Raw genomic sequence first — 22658 nt, 5'->3', positions numbered from 1 at the left:
TTATTACGCTACGCTCTGATTTTCGTGTTTTTTTCCTTCATCTGCTGCCCTACCCCTTTCCGCCTTTTCCGGCTCCATTATCTTTTATGGGTGGCGATAAACAAATTATCTCTTATTATTTGGTTCCTACCGGGTCTTAGCTTTGGTGATCTTTGTGCGTGCGTATCACTCCTTACATTTTGCTCTCTGTATATAAGGTGCAGTTGGGCTCCTTTCCGAAATAAAGTTGCCAGTTCAGCGCAGTTGTGTCCTCCTTTATTCGTCCATTGTCTGCGAGTGCTGCTCCTTTTCACAGTGACTTCATCGAGGCGTCTATTCCTCTCTTCTTTAATTCAATGCCTCCTTTCTCTCTTCCCTCATGGTGTGCTGGAGGTGACCATTGAGAGTGACATTATTAGTGCGGCTTTCCATTCCACTTCTCATATTCTCATTCTTACAGGACAGCACGTAAACAAAAATATTTTCTCTTACATAATCTTATGATGACGGTGTTAGGGACAACGACGCTGTCCACACCAGGGCATATATATTGCATCTATTACGCAATGATAGCCACTATGAAGCGATGAACGCAGTGGGTGCGACAAAAATTATCATGAGGTCTCTATGACATCGATCGGGCGAAGTGCGCTCAGCCTCAGGGGCAAAATCCTGACATGATTGCGGTGTGCTTCACGGGGAAGTGATAAATGGAAATAGCATATGATTAGCAGATGATGCTTCATCCAAACACTGTGCGGGCTTTCGGCAAGTTGGCTGCGGAGGATTTCGAATGGGTAGGCCTTCTTCATTTTGAAACAAGACATGAATCTTCAGCATCCCCGTGGTTCGTCTATGCTACTCTCTTAGGAAAGATTCTAAACGCAAAAGAGCTAACTATTATGTGACACGATTGATTACGAGAAAGCATTCGACTAAATGGCAACCACAGCAGTCATACAGGCATTGCGTAATCACGATGTAGAAGAGCCTTATGTGAAAATACTGGAAGATAACTATAGCATCAGCAGAACTACCACTTCCCTCCATAAAGTCAGCAATAAAATTTCAATAAGGAAGGGCGCCAGGCAAGGTGATACGATCTCGATCATGCTATACAGCAAGCGTTTGCAGGAGTTATTTCGAGGCCTGAATTGGGAACAACTGGGGATAAGAGTTAATGGAAAATTCCCAAATAATCTAGGATTCGCTGATGACTTTGCCTTGCTGAATGAACCAGGAGATGAATTGAAAAACATGATTAATGATTTAGACAGGCAGAGCAGAACGATATGTCTAAAAATTAACATGCAGAAAACCATAGTAACGTTCAACAGCCTAGCAAGCCAACAGCAGTTCACAATGTTAAACGAGGTGCTGGAAGTGGTAAAGGAATACGTCTACTTAGGTCTGGTAGTGACACCTGATCCGGATCATGAGAGCGAAATAACTAGAAGGATAAGAATAGGGTGGAGCGCATATGGCAGGCTTTCTTAGATCATGAATGGCAGTTTACCAATATCCCTCAAGAAAAAAGTTCACAACAGCTGTATCTTACCGGTACTCACCTGCGGGGCAGAAACGTGGAGGCTAACGAAACGGGTTCAGCTTAAGTTGAGGACAAAACAGCGAGCCATGGATAAAAAAGTGATAGGTGTAACGTTAAGAGGTCGGAATCGGGCAGTATGGGTGAGGGAACAAACGCTGGTTAATGATATCCTGGTCGAAATCAAGAGGAAGAAATGGGCTTGGACAGGGCATGTGTTGCGAAGGCAAGATAACCGCTGGTCCTTGAGGCTAACGAAGTGAATTCTAAGAGACTGAAAGCGTAGCAGGAGGCGGCGGAAGGTTAGGTATGTGGATGAAATGAAGTTCGCAGGCATAGGGTGGGCGCAGCTGGCAAATGACAGGGTTAATTGGAGAAACATGGAAGCAGTGGTAGTTGCTGTATAGCATTATCGAGATCGTATCACCTTGCCTGGCGCCCTTCCTTATTGAAATTTTATTGCTGACTTTATGGAGGGCAGTGGTAGTTCTGCTGATGCTATAGTTATCTTCCAGTATTTTCACATAAGGCTCTTCTACACCGTGATTACGCAATGCCTGTATGACTGCTGTGGTTGCCATTTAGTCGAATGCTTTCTCGTAATCAATCGTGTCACATAATAGTTAGCTCTTTTGCGTTTAGAATCTTTCCTAAGAGAGTAGCATAGACGAACCACGGGGATGCTGAAGATTCATGTCTTGTTTCAAAATGAAGAAGGCCTACCCATTCGAAATCCTCCGCAGCCAACTTGCCGAAAGCCCGCACAGTGTTTGGATGAAGCATCATCTGCTAATCATATGCTATTTCCATTTATCACTTCCCCGTGAAGCACACCGCAATCATGTCAGGATTTTGCCCCTGAGGCTGAGCGCACTTCGCCCGATCGATGTCATAGAGACCTCATGATAATTTTTGTCGCACCCACTGCGTTCATCGCTTCATAGTGGCTATCATTGCGTAATAGATGCAATATATATGCCCTGGTGTGGACAGCGTCGTTGTCCCTAACACCGTCATCATAAGATTATGTAAGAGAAAATATTTTTGTTTACGTGCTGTCCAGTAAGAATGAGAATATGAGAATATGGATAAAAAAGTGATAGGTGTAACGTTAAGAGGTCGGAATCGGGCAGTGTGGGTGAGGGAACAAACGCTGGTTAATGATATCCTGGTCGAAATCAAGAGGAAGAAATGGGCTTGGACAGGGCATGTGTTGCGAAGGCAAGATAACCGCTGGTCCTTGAGGCTAACGAAGTGAATTCTAAGAGACTGAAAGCGTAGCAGGGGGCGGCGGAAGGTTAGGTATGTGGATGAAATGAAGTTCGCAGGCATAGGGTGGGCGCAGCTGGCAAATGACAGGGTTAATTGGAGAAACATGGAAGAGGCCTTTGCCCTCCAGTTGCTGTAGTGAGGCTGATGATGATGATGATTATGTGACACTTGAGCTGTACGACAAGGGCAAAGAGAAATCTGTGCTCAACTTACAACTATTCCATTAGGCTGAACCTCCGAAAACTTCACTCTTCTTGAAATCTGCACCGCAGTACAAGCAGAAGAAATAAACTGACGGACTGAAAGAGATAAGTTATCGGTTGTCCATGAATGGCGGCATGTGTCTGAGCGCTCCGTTACGTTATATAACACAACGCACCAGGGACATTCCAGCATATCTAGCTAAGATGATGTGACGTACACAGCCCTTCGCCCACTTTGCATGACCATGCTTTAGTGAAAAGTACCGTTCGAGCGTGTGCCCGAGGATGACGACATGCGGCATAGTCAGAGAGCGGAGTCACAGTCCGATGTGAGACGTGTGATCCGGGTAAATGCCGTTTATGCCTAATTTGCACGGTCGACCAAGCCTCCTGACTGCCCTGACAGAGCCAGGATGGTAATGGCGTTTCTGGAAATTACAGGCAGAAAAAAGAATGTTCCGGATGCAATCTCCGGATACAACAAAGGGTTCAAAAGGATAGCAAGTTATCTTCCCAAACTGTTAAATAATTTAGAGGATGTCAATCTAGATATAAAGAATATCTCAAGAAAAGACTGGAAAAATATCTCATTTCTAGCACATACCTTGCAACTTAGCCCAGTAGTCCAATTAAAGTGCAGTCCTTAATGGAAATTTGTTGCGATTGTATCGATAATTTCTGTGACCTTCATTTAATGGTGGCTTTATATGGTTTCCCTTATATTTCATTGTATCAAGTCCTATGTAACGTTCTCTATTTTTTTTTTCTGCTGTGAGATTACAGCGAAATGAACATTGCGCGTTTTTTTATGATGTTTATTATGATAACGTGACATGACAAGTCCTTGGGTAGTATTGCACTGTGTAACATATGTCCAGTAGTGTCATTAGTTGTGTCTTATTGCTTGTAATATGTCCCCATATACGTCTATGAATAGTAAGCTTGATTGTGTTCAATGAGACCGTCTGCAACATATGTATACGTGATATCTGCTTTTAATCCAGACATCTATAATTGTTTCAATGAGAACTGTTTGTTAACGCCTTTCAACCTGTCAAATATAGGGGCAGCAACCTTCGTCAAGCTGCTACTCAGCAGCTTTTTGTTGGTTGCCCTCGCATTTTTTGTACTCTTGTAAAAAATGCGAAATAAATTGAATCGAATTGAATTGAAGTATTTTTCGAGAGGTTGATTTCGGTAAAAATGAAGGGCGCAGTAATTTTGTAAATTTCCCGTGGACACCACGATCGCGCCTTTACGCAAAAGAGAAACGACGGAAAGAAAGAAAAAGAAAAACAAAAGGGCTCCATAGCGGACGGTTTTTCGAGCAAAAGGTTTAAGCCCTGTTCCAGAAAGCAGGTTTCAGTCCTGTATGTCACCATTCCCTCGCGACGCCCTTTCCTGGAGGCATCGCAAATGGCAGGGAAGATGGCATGAGAGAAATGGCAGAAGATAGGAAAAAAAGATGGTTTATGGTTTATGGGAGTTTAAAGTCCCAAAGCGACTCAGGCTATGAGAGACGCCGTAGTGAAGGGCTCCAAAAATTTTGACCACTTCGGGTTCTTTAACGTGCACTGATATCGCACAGCGCACGGGCCTCTAGAATTTCGCCTCCATCGAAATTCGACCACCAGGGCCGGGATCGAACCCACGTCTCTCAAGCCAGCAGCCGAGCGGCATAACCACTCAGCCACCGCGGATTAGGTAAAAGGAATTCTAATACGCACTTCAAATAAAAATTGCAAGATAAAGCGGGTTATAGAAAGATTAAAGACAATGAGGGCCTAAAATACCTAAGAAAACCCTGTTTTGAACACGCAGTAACAACAACATCGCCGAGGATGAGGTTATTCAGAGATTTAGGGATCGTGCAATGAATGATTCGGTTTACATAATAGGCGCGCAGGTTCTGCTCAAAAGCAACACTTTGGAAGCCTTGTGCATTAACAAAAGGTGTTTCTTCTCATGTTGGCCATTGAACTAATCAGGTTTGTGTTAGTTCCACACTCCTTAGCGAAGTAAGCATGTATCGAAAATGAATGAGATCGGGACTCTCTAGCAACTATGTTCCTAAATAATGAGCCAGTAGTCAAATAAAGTGTTACACTGCACACAATGCGAGCTTACGTCATAAATAGGCTCCACCGTCCTGTAACGCTCGATCTCGTTCAGCGTCGGTTCCCGCTCGTCGAAGAGCTTCAGGAGTCGCACGATGAGAGGCGAGTCGACGCGCGCGCCGCCGATGGTCGCGAAAAGCGGCGCCACTGCCCCGTTGCGCTGCCTCAGCTCCCGGACGGCTCTGAGTGCCTTCATCGTTTCCTCGCCGGCCGAAGGCACCTTGACCCGCAATCTGCCTTGGTAAGGGTAGATGCCATACATGACGAAGTGGGTGCAGTACGACGTGGGAAGGCGGTTCACGGGATATACGAGGTTCTTCGAGAGGTACCTGTGCGGACGGGAGGCAGGTTTCAGGCCGATCCCGATTCTTGTTATTATTACTAGCCTGTGCCGTTATTACTAGCCTGTGAAATGAACTAGGATGAACGAAATTGAATGGTAAGTTTTGAAGTAATCATGTTTTTGTTAAAGAATGCAGGAAAAAATGAAAATGTTTTCTTTGGTATTTTTGCTATAACATGATTCTCAATTATCTGATGGCAAAAATCCTAGTTGGTTGCACAGCCTGGTTAGTTGGCTGTCTGTGCAAAAAAGTTTACAATTCCAGCCCTCCATGCGCTAGTTATGAATGCTCGCATTAGAGCCAAGTTTGGGCAATTTTTTGTCAATGGCAAGTTCCATCAAGGTTTTTTCACTCTTTTCTGCTTTTGATTATCATATAGAACGGTGTTTTATAAGGTCAATGTGAAATAAAAATTTAATGGTAAAAATTTAAAAAAATGAAAAAGGTGGTGACATATCTTAAGTAAGATAACATGTTTTACAGAAAATAAAACACTGCTAAGAAACACACATAATGCTCCTTGCTATGAGTTTTATAGAGGCCTTTTCCGTAACAATGGGATTGTTAGCGCTAGGAAACCTGTCTTATCAGGTAGAAATAGGACAAGGAGTGTGCGGGGTGGGATTGGTACAGACGCCAGGGAATAGCGGGGCACACTTGGACACGCGAAGAGGCGTATGCGCCTCGCGAGCTGCAGTTTGGCCAACTCTAGCATATATAGAATTTTTATGGAGCTGAGCTCGTGATGCTAAGCGCTCAGAAAAAATCATAAATACTATGCCTATTCTGTCCTAATTAGCTTTTGTAACATAAAAACGGTTTCGGATGCAGCTAACAATGCACGCAAAATTGAAAATTAGAATATTTCGCTTTGTAGGACGTGATGGCGAACAAAACAAGCTTTGTTTTCTTGTAAACCGAACTGATCTGTGCTGGCTGCTGTAACGCTTTATTTCCCTACATATTTTAAAAAAATACAGAGAATGTTTTCTGCATTCGAATCACTGCGAAAGCACGGATTAGTGCTATGTAGAAAACGACGATGCGCGGGAAGGGCCGCATACCGAGGGCTTGGCGCACGACAGCTGCGAACAGAGAAGAGAACACAAAATGGACGATTTTGCTCTGAACTGCTATGCATCGGATTATTGCTTTCGCAACAAAACTTTTCCCGGTTATTCGTGTGAGCGCTGCGATGTCTATGTTGATCAAACTTGCTCCGGCTGTCTTGAGTTTTTTTTCGTGTTCTGCTTTCGAAGGCAAAGCTCCTGCCGTGCAGCTCTAGGTTGAGCTGCTGTGATACATATTTGCACTGCAGGGACAGGCAGCTAGGCGTGCTGCCCTTCCTGTTTTATTTCGCACCCTTCCTTCACTGAGTTGATGCAAATGAAGAAATGATTAACATTGTCCACGATTTCACACATTTGTTTTGCCATGGGGCGTAAGAGCGCAAGATAGATTAGCACAGATTACTAATTGTGGTAGCAATCCTTCCCAGAGCGCTAACGAACCAATTAAGGATTTTGCTTTGGCAGCTAGGCACTTCGCATTTCTAGCCGTAGAAACACACCTGTTCACGCTGGATGTCAGATTTTAAACTACATCTACCATTCAACATTTCTGGATGCAATGGAGCACTTCAATATTTAAGCTTGCGGCAGGGCCCACCTTCAAGAACAATTCCAAAAATCATGCATAATATTTATCAGGCACCGCGCAACTTAATCATCAAAACCCGATTCGACCTTTCATTCCTGTATCTTAGAGCATGCAGCTGCTTTTCGCCGACAGCTATTGCCCTCTTCAATGCATTTAGACGATCTATTTTGTTTATCGCATGCTCAATTCTCTCTTTATTAAAATTTATTATGAACTTGACAGTTCTGCCAGTTCTTCCTTATATATTCGGTAGGGGTTACATAATTTAGAGCTTCTTAACCAGTGCTTTCCTATCCTGACAGACCTTGCCAATATTCCGTTCAGGTACGCAGCCCTCTAATTTTGCTGCGCACACGGTAAGTATATTCCCGAGATAATGAATATTCTCCTTATTAATAAAGTCATCGTCCTTCGTTAAAGCAGAATATCTCTTATCCGGCAAGATCCTGATGTCTACTTTCCAGCTTACGGGTAGTTCGTTTATGGCCGTCTGCATTACTTGTTTCTTCCGTTTGCCTCGAAACCTCACCAACTTAAGACCAGTACATCTGATATTGCCGAGCGAACCTGTATCCTTCACTACACCAGGATGTGGGCGCAGTAATAGGTTCACCTCAGTTTTAGTCTTCTCGTCCAGGCTCTTCCACGTTCATTTCCGGCTCTTCAGTAGTTTCACGCAGATCTCTACAGTTGCCCAAATAATCAGGTCGCAGTTGATGAAGCCAGTGGTGCGGAGAAATTGAAAACTCCGTCATTATCGAAACAGGAAGTAACGAAATCCTTACATGCAATGCAACGTCGAAAACTGGCTGGTGATGATTAGGTAACTGTAGATTCCACGAAGGACGCAGGAATATTGTGCTAGCAAAACTAGCACAGTAGTTCGCAACTTATAATTTATTAAGGTAATCCTTAATAGAAATAAATTAAGATTAGAGTTCAGTAGACCAAGGGGCCATGCTGGCTTTACAAAGGTTACTCGTCGAGAGACTGTATTCATCCACTGACTCGGGAAATATAGAGAAAGCTGCATAATGCGACCAATCCTTATATATAGCCTCCATTTATGACAAGAAAAGATTGGACTGAATTAACACCATATCGTTAATGTAGGTATTGCGCAACCAGGGCGTATAAAACAAATATGCAAAGCATCTGGAAAACTACATCGGTTGCATGGCGATCACATTAATTCTCAAAGAAATATAAAATACTGATCATAAAGGGTATCAGCGAAGGGTACACAATATAGGATAATGCATCAAGCCATGGAGAGCAATAAAATAGGTGGCCTTTAGCCGAAATGAGCAGGGAGTGCACAGTTTGTCAGCAAAAATACTCCGATTAGCAACATGCAAGTCGAAATCAAGAAAAAGAATTGGGTATGGGAAGCGGTAGTTATGCGATGACATCATAATCTTTGGTCAGTAATGGTAATTTAACGCATTCATAAAAAGCTAAGTCGAGTGGGTGGATGAGATTAAGACGTGGGGCAGGGTGGCCACAGATGGCAGAGAGGAGAGAGCCAATTTTTGGGTTCTGGAAGAGGTTTTTGCTCTTCCAGCGACCGTAGCGGCCGTAGCTGCTGAAGATTATAAACCTGAGGAGCTTTTGGGGCAAGCTTCTAAGAATATGTGTGTAAATATTTCGGAGACCATTGACATTCTGCTTAGAGTTTGCGCCTTAATAATTCATCGTCATGAACAGTAATCAGCGAAGTGACCACTGAAGCGCCTTGCTCCGAATGATATACACAACGCAACTCTAGACAAGGTTAAATTTCCTCCATGATCGCAACGATCTATCAAGCATTCAGAACTTCTCACCAAAATGAGCCGTAGGAGAACTCTTCTTATCTCGCAGCTAATACCATAATCAATGCACGTTTGCATCTTATGTCTCACATACAATCTCAAAAACGCCTGTATTGTGGAGGCATGCCGATGCCTTTCGAGAAAAATTTCTCATAGTGACACATTGGCCTTGCATTTTAGTGCGGTTCAACCTCCCTCAGAGATACCGGCCGGGCATTTTTAAGGGCTAGCCGTCTAGTTTTTCATGTCAGTGGACGTTGAAGAACCCTAATAGTAGAAATCATTTCGGGACCCTCCACCACGGCACCTCTTTCCGCTTTCCTTGTTTCGTTCCGTCTTTCATTCCTTCGTTCACGGCACGGCTGAGGTGTAAACAAAGTGAGAGCTTCTGCATCTTCTGTTGGTTAGGATATTTTCCTCGCTTCTCCCCTCTTCGCTACTAATTGGCAAATTAAGATCATCAGTCGGGAATCAGTGCTGTTTGATACACCCCTTAGTATCGGCTGATCAGTTTTTTTGTTGCTTTGATAAAATGCAAATAGGTGAACATTCCAAACATTTTGTTCCGGCAATGGAAGCCAATGCCGCTTAGCCACCATAACGTCCCCTGTACACTCCAGATGGAAAACAAATGTCCTCTTAAGATAATCATTCATAATAATAAGGTTACAAAGATATTTCGCGACTCAGTAGTTCAGTGGAGTGTCTGAGTGTGCGCGTTCACAATGGGTCGCCATACAATGACCCGCTGCATCCATTGGGCTCACACCGCAGAGGGAAGGGAGAAACGTCAGATATAAAAAAAAACCTTCTATGGACTGGTCAACAAAGCCTGCTTTGGGGATTCCTAGCAATGCCAATCCAGCAGTTTTTTATGGAGGCCTCAAAACAGGAGCCCCATGAATAAACCTCTTCAAAACGATACGGACGTATGAACCGCTGACATACAGAATGTTGATGACTACAGAATAGGGGTTTCGTCTACGCAGGGGCGGCAAGCTTGATGTTCGTTGACTGCAGTGTCACTAAGGGGGGGGGGGGGGGGGAAGGGAAGAGAAATGTCAAGTAAACAATGAACCTATAAAAAAAACTTTTGCTTCATATAATTGGTTACTTTCCTGCAGCACTAAATTTGCATATCAAAATTGAAAAAAAGCCAACATATAAGGAATACTTTTGGCCTTTTTTGGGGTTTTGTGCCACATCTAGCGCCATCTGGGACGGAGCGTAGAGTGGCAACTTTCACCAATGTTATTATTTTCCGATTTGATTACGTACGCTTAAAAACAAACTGCATGAATATGAAATAGTGGGCTAACAGAATTCGAAATTACTTTTGAGCCCTTTTTGGACCAAATCATGATCATGTTTGAAGCTGACGCGTTCACTCAAGTCAAACGACGCGTTGTCGGTAAGCCTAAGGGTTGTGCAAATTTGGTAGCAACTTGAAAATTTTACATGCTTCATCGCTAAAATTTTGAGGTGCGGGCAGCGTTAAAGAGAAAACTTTATGCGTATTTCGTTTGCCATTGACGTAACAGAGTGTAGCGGCAACGACGAACCAGTGGTGAAATGAGAGATCCCACTTCGATGGGAGCCTTGATGTTGCCCGAACGTAGAGCGGTGATTGGGCGCACGACGTTTAGAAACAATGGGCTTTGCCTCTTACGCTAACCCAAGACGCAAGCCATGCCTTCCGTTCTGCGCATCGGCTTTTCGACACCCCCCAATGCTTGCAGCCCGCTATTCTAAAACTCTCTCGTATTTCTAAGGTGGCCGGAGAAAAATGACATTTTTAAATGGCAATTATCGAAGAAACCTCCGTAATGCAGCTTGTTGCACCCATTCTGATACGCGCTGTTAGTTTCTAATGGCCCTAGAGGGGGAGGGGGTTTATAAGATGGAAGTTGTCAGCATCAGAGCCCCCTTTTGGTGTGGAGTGTGGTTTACAATGTAGGATCAGTCGCAACGCACTCCACCGTGCTCGTGTAGCGGCGAGTGTTTTCCGGCGCCAAGTGACATGCGAGATAAAAACGGTTCCAGGCCTACATGAGAACTAAAATGTGCAGCTGCGCCAGTTTGTTCGTTCTGGATTTGAAAACAACAGAAGAGCGAGAAACACAACGATATTGGTGGCCTCTTTCTCGCGTTGTCTTTTTCGGGCAACTTAGCGTTACAGCGTCAACTGAATATTTTACTGTTTATCTACACAGCGCAAAGATTCAGCGAAGCCGCTCAACAGTGACGAGCTGTATGACGTCTTCATAGGTAGCAAGGTCATACAGCTGGTAGGAAAGTAATGTTCAACAGTCTAGGAAGGCAACAGCCGTTCACAGTTGGCAGCGTGGTGCAGGAATTAGTAAAGGAATACCACTACTTAGGGCAGCTGATCCGGATCATGAGAGGGAAATAACTAGAGGAATAAAAATGAAGTGGAGCGCATACAGCACGCTCTCTCTGATCATGCATGGCTGTTTACCAATATCCTTCATGAGAATATATACAGCAGCTTTATCTTGCAGCTATTCACTTATGGGGCAGAAACGTGGAGGCTAACGAAAAGGGTACAGCACAAGTTAAGGACAACGCAGCAAACTACACGAGGAAAAATGATAAGTGTAACGTTAAAAGACAGCAAGCGGCCACAGTGTGGAGAGAACTAACCATGGTCAATGACATCCTCGTTGAAATCAGAAGGAATAAATTGGCTTGGGCAGGGCATGTAAAGCGAAGGCAAAATAATAGCTGCTCCTTAAGAGTGACGGAATGGATCCCAGGAGACGGCAAGCGAAGCAGGCGGCAGCAGAAAGTAGGTTGGCGGATGAGATTGAAAATTTCTCGGCGATAAGGTAGCTGCAGCTGGCAAAAGACAGGGCTAGTTGGAGAGATATGGGCGCCCTGCAGTGGGAGTAGTCAGGCGGTAGATGATGATGGCTTCAAATTAAAAGAAGATACCGGAGCGCCCTCCTCGCACAATGGTGCAGCAGTTTAACTGTTTCCAGCACGATGGTTACCTCAGATGACCACCTTTTCAGAAATTTTTGTCATCACCCTACAGTGGTAAAATTTATAAGAACTAGTGCTGCTTTCTTTCGCTACTTTCTTGCTGGCAATATCAGGGGTAGCCACATCCTTTGTTGCATTGCTTTTTTATTTTTTACGAGCAGCGCTCGAAATGGAGCCATGCGTTATTGATCCTCAGCTTTTTTACAAATCTCGAGGTGAAGAAGACATACTATGGCGTAAATAAGTATATAATTTAGAGCTTGCATGTGCTGAAGAGCTGCTGTAGATGTGACACGGAGCGTCAGTGCCTAATTGTGCTGTGGCTGAGCATTACGATGGTGGTCACCTCAGGTGACCACCATGCCTGAATGGCCTTTAATGCATCATTTTGCTTTCACTTGCAGAGACCCAGTTTGAAGACATTCCATCAGATCCTGATAGCTATGCTGGCGGTGATATGTCCAGTGACAGTGACGACGAGTGGGAGCAAAGCAATACAGCTAAAAGTCAGCGTACCAGTGGCACAAAGAAAGCCCGTGTTCATGCCGTGAGTGATTCACCGGACTCGGAAAGCGATGAAGAAACGTCGCACACTCATGGTACAGTCCCTATATAGAGTCAAAGCTACAAGGTATCACCGCCCCTTTTTTTTATGTGCCAAACGGGTGTGCCTCAACACATCCAGTACCCTGAAGTGAGCACTCCTTTCGAGGTGTTCCGCATTTTGTGGAGAAACTCGTTCACAGAATCGATAGCATTTCAGAAAAAGCAGTATGATGAGCAAGAAACAAGCCATACAAGCCGACCACACCAAAAGTGTTTCGCATATTTCTAGGAATAAATCTTTTGATGGGAATCAAAAGAATCCCGAGTTATTGAGACCACTGGCGTAGTGCTCCGGAGCTTCATGACCCGTTCATATCAAACCTTATGACAGTGAATCGGTTTGGGTGGTTGCGATCTCATCTCCATACAAATGACAATAATTTGCAACTGAGCAGGGGAGATCCACGTTTTGACAATCTGTATAAAGTTACTCGTGAATGAACTGTCCGCGACATTTGCCGCCAGCTATTTTCCAACTAAATTTTTTGCGATTGAACGAGTCGATGATAAATTTCAAGGGCAGATGCTCGCTCAAGCAATACATGCCAAAAAAGCCCGTGAAACGAGGGTACAAGGTATGGATGCTGTGTGCCAGTAATGGCTACAATCTCAAGTTCGGCATTTATACTGGAAAGTCAGACAATGGTGTGCAGCGTGAGTTGGGTGCCAGGGTTGTAAAAAGCCTTACTGAAGATTGTGCTGGCGGGCACCACCGTGTGTTATCGTACAACAACTTCACCAGCTACCCACTCCTCAAGGAGTTCAGAGATGCCACCATATATGCGTGTGGAACGCTGGATGCCAACCGGCAACACTTGCCGCCGCTGCAGGTGTATAAAACAATGGAAAGAGGCGACACCGACTGGTCTGTTAGTGATGACGGCTTGGCGTGCCTGAAGTGGAAGGACAAGCGAACCGTCCACTTGTTGTCAAACTACGACGATCCTGCACTTCAAGCACATGATGAAAGAAAAAGCAAGGATGGAACACTCACAAAGGTAGCCTGCCCAGATGCACTTCAAGACTGCAATCAAAACATGAATTTTGTTTACAAATTCGACCGAAGAAAAAAAAAATTATCAGATTGAACGTGAGCCAAAAAATGGTGGCACAGAATTTTTTTTTTTCATTTCCTTGACTGCTGCATCGTGAACGCCTTCATAAAACACAGTGAACTAGAAGGTGTTCAGAAGATGAGCTTGAATGATTATAGAAGAGATGTAATGTGTACATTTACTGGAGAAACACAAGTCTGTTCCCCAAAAGGGAGACAGTCAAGCAGCCATGTAGTAGAAATAACCAGGTGGAAACTATATGTACCTCCAGTTGTCTGGGGCACAAAATCAAAGCACCAACCCAAGAGATGCACGCCGACGCGATGCGCGAAATGTAGCACAAAATCAAATCCACCAAGAACGACATGGATGTGTGAAACGTGCAACGTTCCTGTTTGTCAGAGAGGACAAAAATGTTTTGCCGAGTTTCATAGAAAGTAAACGGACACGCATTCCATCACGGTGGTTACCTGAGGTGACCACCTCAGATAATCAATGCTGCCATATTTATTTTTTTAGTTTTGCTTATATCTATTTTCTGAATGGCCGTGTTCAGTTTGTGCAATAAAAACAATAAAGGCAAGCCCAGCAGGCGACAGCAGAAAGTAAGGTGGGCGGATGAGAGTCAGAAGTTTGCGGCGATACGGTGGCTACAGCTGGCAAAAGACAGGGTTAATTGGAGAGATATGGGCGCCCTGTGGTGGGCGTAGTCAGGCTGAAGATGATGATGACTTCAAACTTAAAGATACAGGAGACTGCTTCTGACAAAATGGTGCAGCAGTTTAGCGCTGACGCACTGCCCTGCGATGGCAGGTATTGCAACCGGTGGGCCTTGTCGGACCCAGATTGCCCTTCTAGGTCAACCTCTCGCAACCAATGTGTACTAGAACTGCCTTCTGTAATGGTGGCCAATTTGCTGAAATTTCGATAGGCAGGTTGTGATTACTCCAGAAGGTCACGTGTCCCAGGTGGGACACTTAGGTTGCTTCTCTCGTCAATTTTTACTCATGGTATGACGCTCATGATGAAGCCCACTTTTCTGTGAAAAGGGCTTCCTAATGGTCTCGAGTTTGAATGTCGCTGAACAAATTGCGGAACGTTCTCGTTTGAAGCGCTTGAAACAGTTGTTTACGTTTGCCTGTATGCCGGCTCGGCCGGCTGCGTGTTTGAGTGCCCAGTAGATTTTGAAAGATTTCACACATATTGGCCCAAGGCTAACGATGCTTTCGCCACTTAGCAAATTGTGGGAAGTTAAAATCTTGAGATACTCGGAGACCAGACGAATGCTGTCATGTAAAGCTATCAAATTTTAAGAATAACATTCAGCCACCCTAACAGCACGGGAGCAAATAAAGCGACTGGAGGGGGTGTCCTCGCCTCGGTTGTTTTGCTTCGTGTGAAGCCACCTCCGAACAGCTCTTCTGCGGGCAACCTCGCGGGAATGTTCGCCCTCTGTTCGATCCGACATGCATTCTTTTTTCCGGCCCGCTGCTTATGCAAATACTTCTGAGCACGATGCTGCACGCCAGCTTCGTTTGCGCGGAGCACTTCGGAAGAAATGTTCACGAACTCCGAGCCAAATAAGATTTGAAGTTTTTGTGGCGAAAAGTGGTAGCGCAACAAACCAAAAGTACTGAAATTCTGTTCCACTGCAAGCGTGTAAGCTCACCGTAACAAGTAAGAATTAGTCATTCCGTAGTACGCAGACTAGACCAGTCGCCAGTGCACGCGTTGACTGCACCGAGAATATCTCGAAACACGTTCAACGCTGTTCGCAATGTCAACAAACCTTGGTGTATTTGTACGTATTGCCCCGCGTAACACTGGAAGGGCAATCACGTATGCAGCTGTCCTGCCTTGCAATGCCATTGAATCGTTGAGGCGCACGTTACGTGGATTGGTTTGGATCAGGAAAGAGGCCAAAAGGGAGGCATTAGCCATAGCCGGAGGGTGTTCAAGAAAAATTCACATTTTATACATATACTGTAGGCAGCTTCCGCATGTGTGAGCACGTCAGATAAGAAGTAAGCGAGTAATGATGTCACCATTAGGCAGGTAAACTCTGTCTACTGTTTCCACCTTCCCTAGCTCGGAAATTCAGATATTTTAATAATGGCCAGTCAGGTAATCAATCATGAAGTCTTGTGGAGCCGCCAGCAGCATTAGCTAAGACCTGTACCCTCCCGCAGCTCTTCCGGTAGCGATGTCGAAGATGATAGCGTTAACCAGCACTTCTAGCAGTGAAGGCGATTTTCTACCAGGTCAAGCAAACCGTGCTTAAATCAGGGGTTGACCATGGTAAGTTGTACCTCAATTTTGAGGACGGTCAGCGCCTCCTAGGAGTTTGCTGTGGGAAACAACCACGTCCTACACCTGCCGCTGCCGTTTTCAGCAAGGGAAAGTGGGGTCATTGTTCTCCCAATGGGTCTCGATTTTCCTCTCTAATTCCCCCTTTAATTAAGTTTTAATAGTCATTCAGCCTACAGGACGTAGGGGACAGTGCAGAAAGAACAGAAATCACCCTCAGAAGGTCTTGAAATGGTCCAAACGCCTTGCATCCGGAACAGCACTGTTCAGGGTATCCTCAAGATAACGCTTTAGGACAAATTCCAGAAATATCTTAATATATCTTATCATGATCTCTTCTGTATCGCGAAAGTTGTAGTGAGACTAAAATTTCCACAATATCAGGTGTCACAAACATCCTTGACTGGTCGAGAGAGGACACGCGGCCTTGTGACGTAATCACAACCTTCTCAACGTAGCAGGTAGCAATCTGGCCTCACGGATTGCGGGCAAACCCTGCCGATGCCCGATGTTGCAAAAATCCGTGGTTTATCCAGAGAGGTCGCGTGACCTTATGACGTCATTACAGCCTGCCCATTGTGACACAGAGCGACCGGGCAACTGGATTCTCGGCAAACTGGCCCCCATGCCAGGAGCCACCTAAACTAATGATTTGTCGAGAGAAGTTACGTGACCTTGCCACGCCATCTCAACTTGCCAACATAGACAGCAAACTAGGCAGAAAATAGCAAAATGTAAAAAAAAGTTACTGGAATTATTGACAGCATGAAACACAGCGGATACCTGCTACTGTAGCTAGAACCCCGAATATGGCGTTTGGTGGACCATCACACAAAAAATGTCAGAAACGGACATAGGCAACCAATGTGAAAATGTTTTATCGCAATCTTTTGTCACGATGACTTAAACGTCCGCATAGTTTTTAGCGCCCGTATGAGCACCAATGCCATTGCAGGTAATGCGCAAAAAATCTGCAAACAAAAACAGCGTGGTAAAATAGTGTTCCTTCGCCTCAGCTAGGTGATTAAAAATAACGCCTGGATAGACTATACCTCAAGAAATTAAAGAGGCCGAGCCTGGCACTGACACAACTTGTAATTCATTAAAATGCAACACTGTTTAAGGCTTAAAACACAATCGCTATATTCTATTCCGTTGCTGTTTTATCACTGACCGCAGCATGCAACACTGCCTATTTTGGGCTCATCAAATTTGGAGTTCCTCAGGTAGACCATGTCTAATTTTTGTAGATTAACGACATTGTATCCATTCCACAAACTCCTCGCGTTCTTGCGCAGATGATACAAGTGCAGTTTTTGTCTGTAAAAAGTTCGAATTTTAGTATTCTGCGTGTAAATTTATGGCTTAAGAATATATCTGATTGGATCGTTGCAACCAAACACACAATAAATGTTGAAAAAACAAAGTACATTTTATTTACGCATGTCAACGGTGAACTTCATGTTAGTAACAAAATGATGTTTTTGTCGTGGGCACTAGAAAGTCTTTCAGAAATTAAATTTTTAGGCGTTCAATTTCAAGAAAACCTTCATTGGTCTTGTCAGGTACGCTTTATTAAACGCAATATTGCGCAATGCAACAGGGTGCTTAATAAGATTTAGTTCACTGTTGCCTAGTTGTTTGCGGCGTGAACTCTAATTGTATCCCTTCCACTCGGGGTTACATTACAGCTTGCTTGATGGGAAGCCACTGCTAGGTCAATTATGGTAACCTCTATTTATTAGTGAAAAAGTGTGCGCTTTAATGAAAAGTTATCAGGACCTGACTAACTATCATTACAGTGTAAGCACAATCGAATCTTAGACGATTTAATCATTGTATCAGCTGCATTTTACAGAGGTTGCTGTTCCAAACTTTAGAAATGATTCAGAACTATTCATTTAGAAATATAGAAAACATGGCGCGCGTTTTATTTATAGGAAACCGGCTTTAAGAAATAATCCTTTGGAGGCACTTAAATATCTCTTAAGTGTGCGAAGCCGAAAGCCGTTTGCTACTCATTGCACTGATCTGAATTTGAATTTGTCGCGCTAGAATTCATTATCATTCAATATCATTACTGTATATAAATCTTAACTAAACCGTGTACCAGCCCTAGGGCTGTGGCGTACTGAATAAGTTAGCTCGGCATACGCGTGGGAGGTAGCAGGTGGGTTGGAATTCTGTGCAGTGCCACATCGATGCGCTCCAGGTTGGCATTCCGCCCCATCGAAAGACTGTGACGGTAACTGGACACTGGCCCTCTCGCCGGGTTCCAGGTTGGGTGCGGTCCTCCTCTATCTGAAGCAACCATGCTTCAGCGTTTTTTCTCCTAACCAACCTTTTTATTTCTCGAGTTAACACTTCCGGCACGTGCCAAGGTCACAACTTTACAAGTCCGGTTGTGATTACGTGACAAGGTCACGTTACCTAGGTGGCGATGTAGCGGACGGACACAGTCACGTTACCTATGATGTAACGGAAAGACGGGAGTATGAGCCATTAAAGGGTTTCGTCTTAATAACGGACGAAATACGAAACACAATTAATGAGCTGGCAAATTCCTTACCTATTTAACCCCTATCCTGATCGAGCTGATGTCATGGAAGCCTGTTTCTCTTTGTGGTCTTCCCAAAAACATGAGACTTTCTTCTCAAACTATGTTTAAACGAGATCCCGTTTATAGGCAATGCACTATCTCTATATATTTGGCCTTGTTTTCAGGAGATCCACATCATCTGGAATACCTTTCTTTTGCTTTGTCAAGTGAGCATTTTTAGGTTCTTTTTATTTTTTATTATATTTATAAAGCAAGCGGTGTACTTTGCATACGTGTTTATTTACATACGTATTTATTTCTTTACATGAAATCTCATAGTCTTCTTGAAATATTTCGTACCTTTTCTGTCATATTATTGTTGTCTTATGGCCAAACTGTAGCTGTACAAATGCAGGGTGTCTAAGGTCTATTCAGATGATCCCGTGTGTCACCCTTAGCCTCTTCACCCAGCAACTGCATTTTGATTAAATTTCAATATGCTTGCGGTCCAAAAGAACCGAATCAAGCCAAGCCAGTTTTGTTCTAAGAGAACCGTTGTTTGGTCCACACTTCACTGCCGTTCGTTTTGCCCAAGTTACCCAGTTTTTTTTTTCACATACTTTTTGTGTATACAAAGTTGTTACATGGCACGCATGGCTTCGTGTTTTGCGCAAAACAGACACTGTGATGGTATCCTTTGATACTATTCATAATCAAGCGCTGAACAATTTCAGCGGCTGTTTCCAATCTAATTCGTACCGCTCTTTTCTGCGGTGTAGCTATCGTAACGAAAGAGAGAGGAATTTTCGTCTTTCATAAAATTTGCGCACGAACGAATGTGCAGATTTCAGGGGTGAGGCACGTTTTCCTTTTACTTAGGGAATTGTAATCTCTTGATGATGCCGCGTCGCCTGCGCCGTCAATTTCGTGAGTTTATAAACTCGTCGCTGCCGCGGCACTAAAGATATCGCAGAACGGACGAGTTCACTCAAATGGTGATGACTGTATACCGCTGCTGGCGCACGTTATTTGATTGTGTGAACTTCAGAAAATGCAATCAATTTAATCTTCAATCAATTCAATCGTCGTGAAAGCAATTTTATCACATGATGCATTGAATAACTGCGTTTTAACCGCTCTCTGTCTGCATGCTTTTCCATCGGTCCGGCCACAACACATGAAAACGCGAGAACATAGCAATTTCCAAAAGGCGCACCTTTACTGTCATTGCGCAGACGTGAAGGAGTTCACAGAAAAGGATATCGATAAATTACACGAACGCCTAATTATCATTAGTCGAAAGAAAGGCTTTAGCATTAGGCATTCGCTTTGCTTAAGATTTAAGGTTGGCGGCTAAGCGCATTAATTACTGAAAGCTGCCTGGCATTGGCACATTGCCGTCCACCTTTCTCGATGGGCTCCGAGCTGATCCCTTGGCAACCACTGTCAGGTTGTGCACTCCTCGGCGTCAAAGCTTCCTTCGTTCACAGTAGCTACCATTAAGTTGCGCACTGCTCTTCCATCGTCAGAAAATCCTCCATCCACGGTAGCCACCCTCTGGATTGTGATCGTGCCAACCGCCACCCAGCATCTCCATTCTCTCCTCAATAAGTGGAGAGTGGGCTTCTCTCTCCCCATTTTGAAACACTATGCCGAGCAATAGCCGTTTTTTTTTCTTCGGGCTGAGGCTTCTAATGTTAAACCAGTAAAATTATTTGAAGAATAGACGCGTCGCATCAACAACGCCCCTGTAAATGGTCGCGGCAGCAACAGATATCCTGAATGTAAATCAAAAAGCCCGCAGGACGGTTACCACTGAGTAACGCGAGATCCAGGGCTAGCTATGAAGATATTGCTCTTGCTGCTCCTTCCATGACCCGCACTCGCCTCGTTCTTCCCGTGGCTAGCACCCTCTGGTTACGCGTTACTACGCTTTCATCACAGCCTCCTCCTTCCAAGGTGCCACCCTCCGGGTGGTTCACTTGGCCATCCGTCTCCATCCGCTTGCACAATTTACATTGACAGCGTACGCTCCACCTTCTACGGCTACTACTCGGAAGGTAGTATCCTTGCCAACCATCCTCCGATTGGGGCATTCATCCCGCTCGCCATACCTGCCTCCTTCAAAGCTAACCCTCCATCTTCCTGCTATGGTAACCCCTCTACCAAGATTCAGGTGGTAACTACCCTCCGGTTACTCACTGCTCACACCTCGTTAGTCCTTCGTTCCCCATTAAAAATCCTGCGGATGGTTTCAGTGCTAACCACCCACCGGTTAACGTTTCCTCCGCAGTTGTCATTTCCTCCTCCTTCCACAGTAATCAAACACCGGATAGTTACTGCGACTAAAGCTTTGACTACGCTAGATCGGTCACTTGCAGGCATCAGAGTTGTACATATTTGATCTTGCCGCATTTTGCAGTAACGCACACGGCCCGGTGTGGTCCATGCACGCCGCGGGTTCGCGGGACGGAGCACGTGTGCCAACCTTGGGGCGTGTTCAGCCTGTCGAAGGAAGCACTTTTCTGATCGCATCTTAAAGCGTGCTTTCACGTGTGGCGATAGGATTAGGGCAGTAAGAACAATGCTCCTCTTGCACAGGTGTTCTGACAAGTTTTCGTAACATTGAAACCACGACAAAGCTGATTTGTTATCGCTCTATATATGCAGTCACGAAGTTAACGACGTTGTCTGCATCTTCCGGCGTGATTTGCACAGTACACTTTTAGGTACACTGTGGGACACTAGAGGAAGTAAAAGTCAAATTTTCACAGCATCCGCGTTTGGAAAACTTCAGTAGGACCTTTACATTTAGCCCGGTTTGCATGCTGGTTAGTTCGGTTGCCTGACCCAAAGCTACTCCGGTGAATCATACGGAATATAAAGGCCATGAATACGGAGTTAGCCGCACATGGATCGACCGAGAGAGCAACAGTTTTCATTAGCCTGTATTATGTTGATTGCATGTACGAACTGAGTTTCTCGCGTTATTCTTCACCCTGAGCCCTTGCAGAGGTCACCGATGGCGAGGTGAATATCAATTCTCGGAGGAGTGTACTCGGTGACCTTGTCTGCTCTTACTACAGAAAAAATGTTTGAGTTGTTGGTTTTTAAACCCCTGGCCTTCACAGAAAGAGTGTTTCAAAGAAACGTCACTTTTTTATCATTCACCCGAAGCATGCTTCACTGGCTTGGCAAGGCTGGCAGTATCCGGTGGGGGAAACACCTCGAAGCAAAACGGTAAAAATTTTGCCTCAGCAAGCCAAGCAGCTGCGTTTCTATTGTGTGGGAACAACCAACAAACTCCTATAATTGCTCTCCTAGCGTTTCCATTGGCTGTGCTACTGATGATTCAACCACAGGCGGTGAAGTGCGCTTTAAAGCCTTCCACTTGATTCGGCAATCATGGCAATCCGCAACCTAACTGCCAAATGTTTTCTTCTGCTGATCACCCACCGGCAAAGAATGAAAGAATTGTTGGTTCGATAGAGATCGTTGTGCGTACAGTAGCATAAACGTATTTGTGTAAATTTAAATTTTCTCTCCACTCATTTAGGAAGCACCAAGGATGACAGTAGCCGAAGATCAAGAAAGAAACGCGCTTATAATGCCGTACGGTCGCCTGCAGTACCATTTTCCTGACGTTGCGCTTTCTAACCGCCTGAAGGCGCAACAGTCAACGGACATCACTAGGAAATACGGCTGCCCATATTCTCCAGTAATTTGTGCGCCCTCACCGTTAAGTCGCTGTTTGCTGAAGGTTCTTAATTCGCTTCAGGTGTGATTGTGCACCTTGCAACGATAACACGAAACTGTTTTGGTTGTTGCGTCTTGTTGCCACACTGTTTTAAACTGTGCAGAGATTTTACCTCGGTTCAAGAGCAGTCCTTGTTCAGCGGGATGGCCGAGAACTTCCCCACTGACAACGTAAGCAGTAATGTTGTTCATGTTCCTTTCAGTGTTGCGCAGTCCCAGCCGGCCTCTGTAAGCCCGTCTGGTTTAAGAGGAAAGCTCAGGTTACGCCAGATGTCTGCATCATAGCTGGGCTAGAATTATTATTTATTTTTGCTTAGTGCACCCAGCCCTTTTGACAGCGTCGTTTCAGTGCGCTTTTCTATTGAAAATTGACTTCTCGGGACGGCACGGTAGTAAAACATGTTTATGAATACGACAAAGTTCGGAAACATAAACACGCGAGCAGCTTTTGAGGC

At 44.6% G+C, this 22658-nt stretch overlaps 1 protein-coding gene across 1 annotated transcript in view; it reads right to left on the bottom strand.

Moving 5' to 3' along the window:
- The window catches only part of LOC144103388 (uncharacterized), a 54653-nt gene that overhangs the window by 30558 nt on the left and 1437 nt on the right, over positions 1 to 22658 (bottom strand). The window contains exon 2 of the mRNA XM_077636120.1: positions 5128 to 5446. Within this exon, the coding sequence (XP_077492246.1) occupies positions 5128 to 5379 (252 nt within the window). The 5' untranslated portion in view covers positions 5380 to 5446. The remainder of the gene's footprint in view (positions 1 to 5127; positions 5447 to 22658) is intronic.

The sequence above is a fragment of the Amblyomma americanum genome, chromosome 9, assembly GCF_052857255.1.
Source record: "Amblyomma americanum isolate KBUSLIRL-KWMA chromosome 9, ASM5285725v1, whole genome shotgun sequence".
In the NCBI taxonomy this organism is placed as follows: domain Eukaryota; kingdom Metazoa; phylum Arthropoda; class Arachnida; order Ixodida; family Ixodidae; genus Amblyomma; species Amblyomma americanum.
Note: the sequence above shows the minus strand (reverse complement) of the source record. Positions and strands in the feature narration are given on the sequence as shown.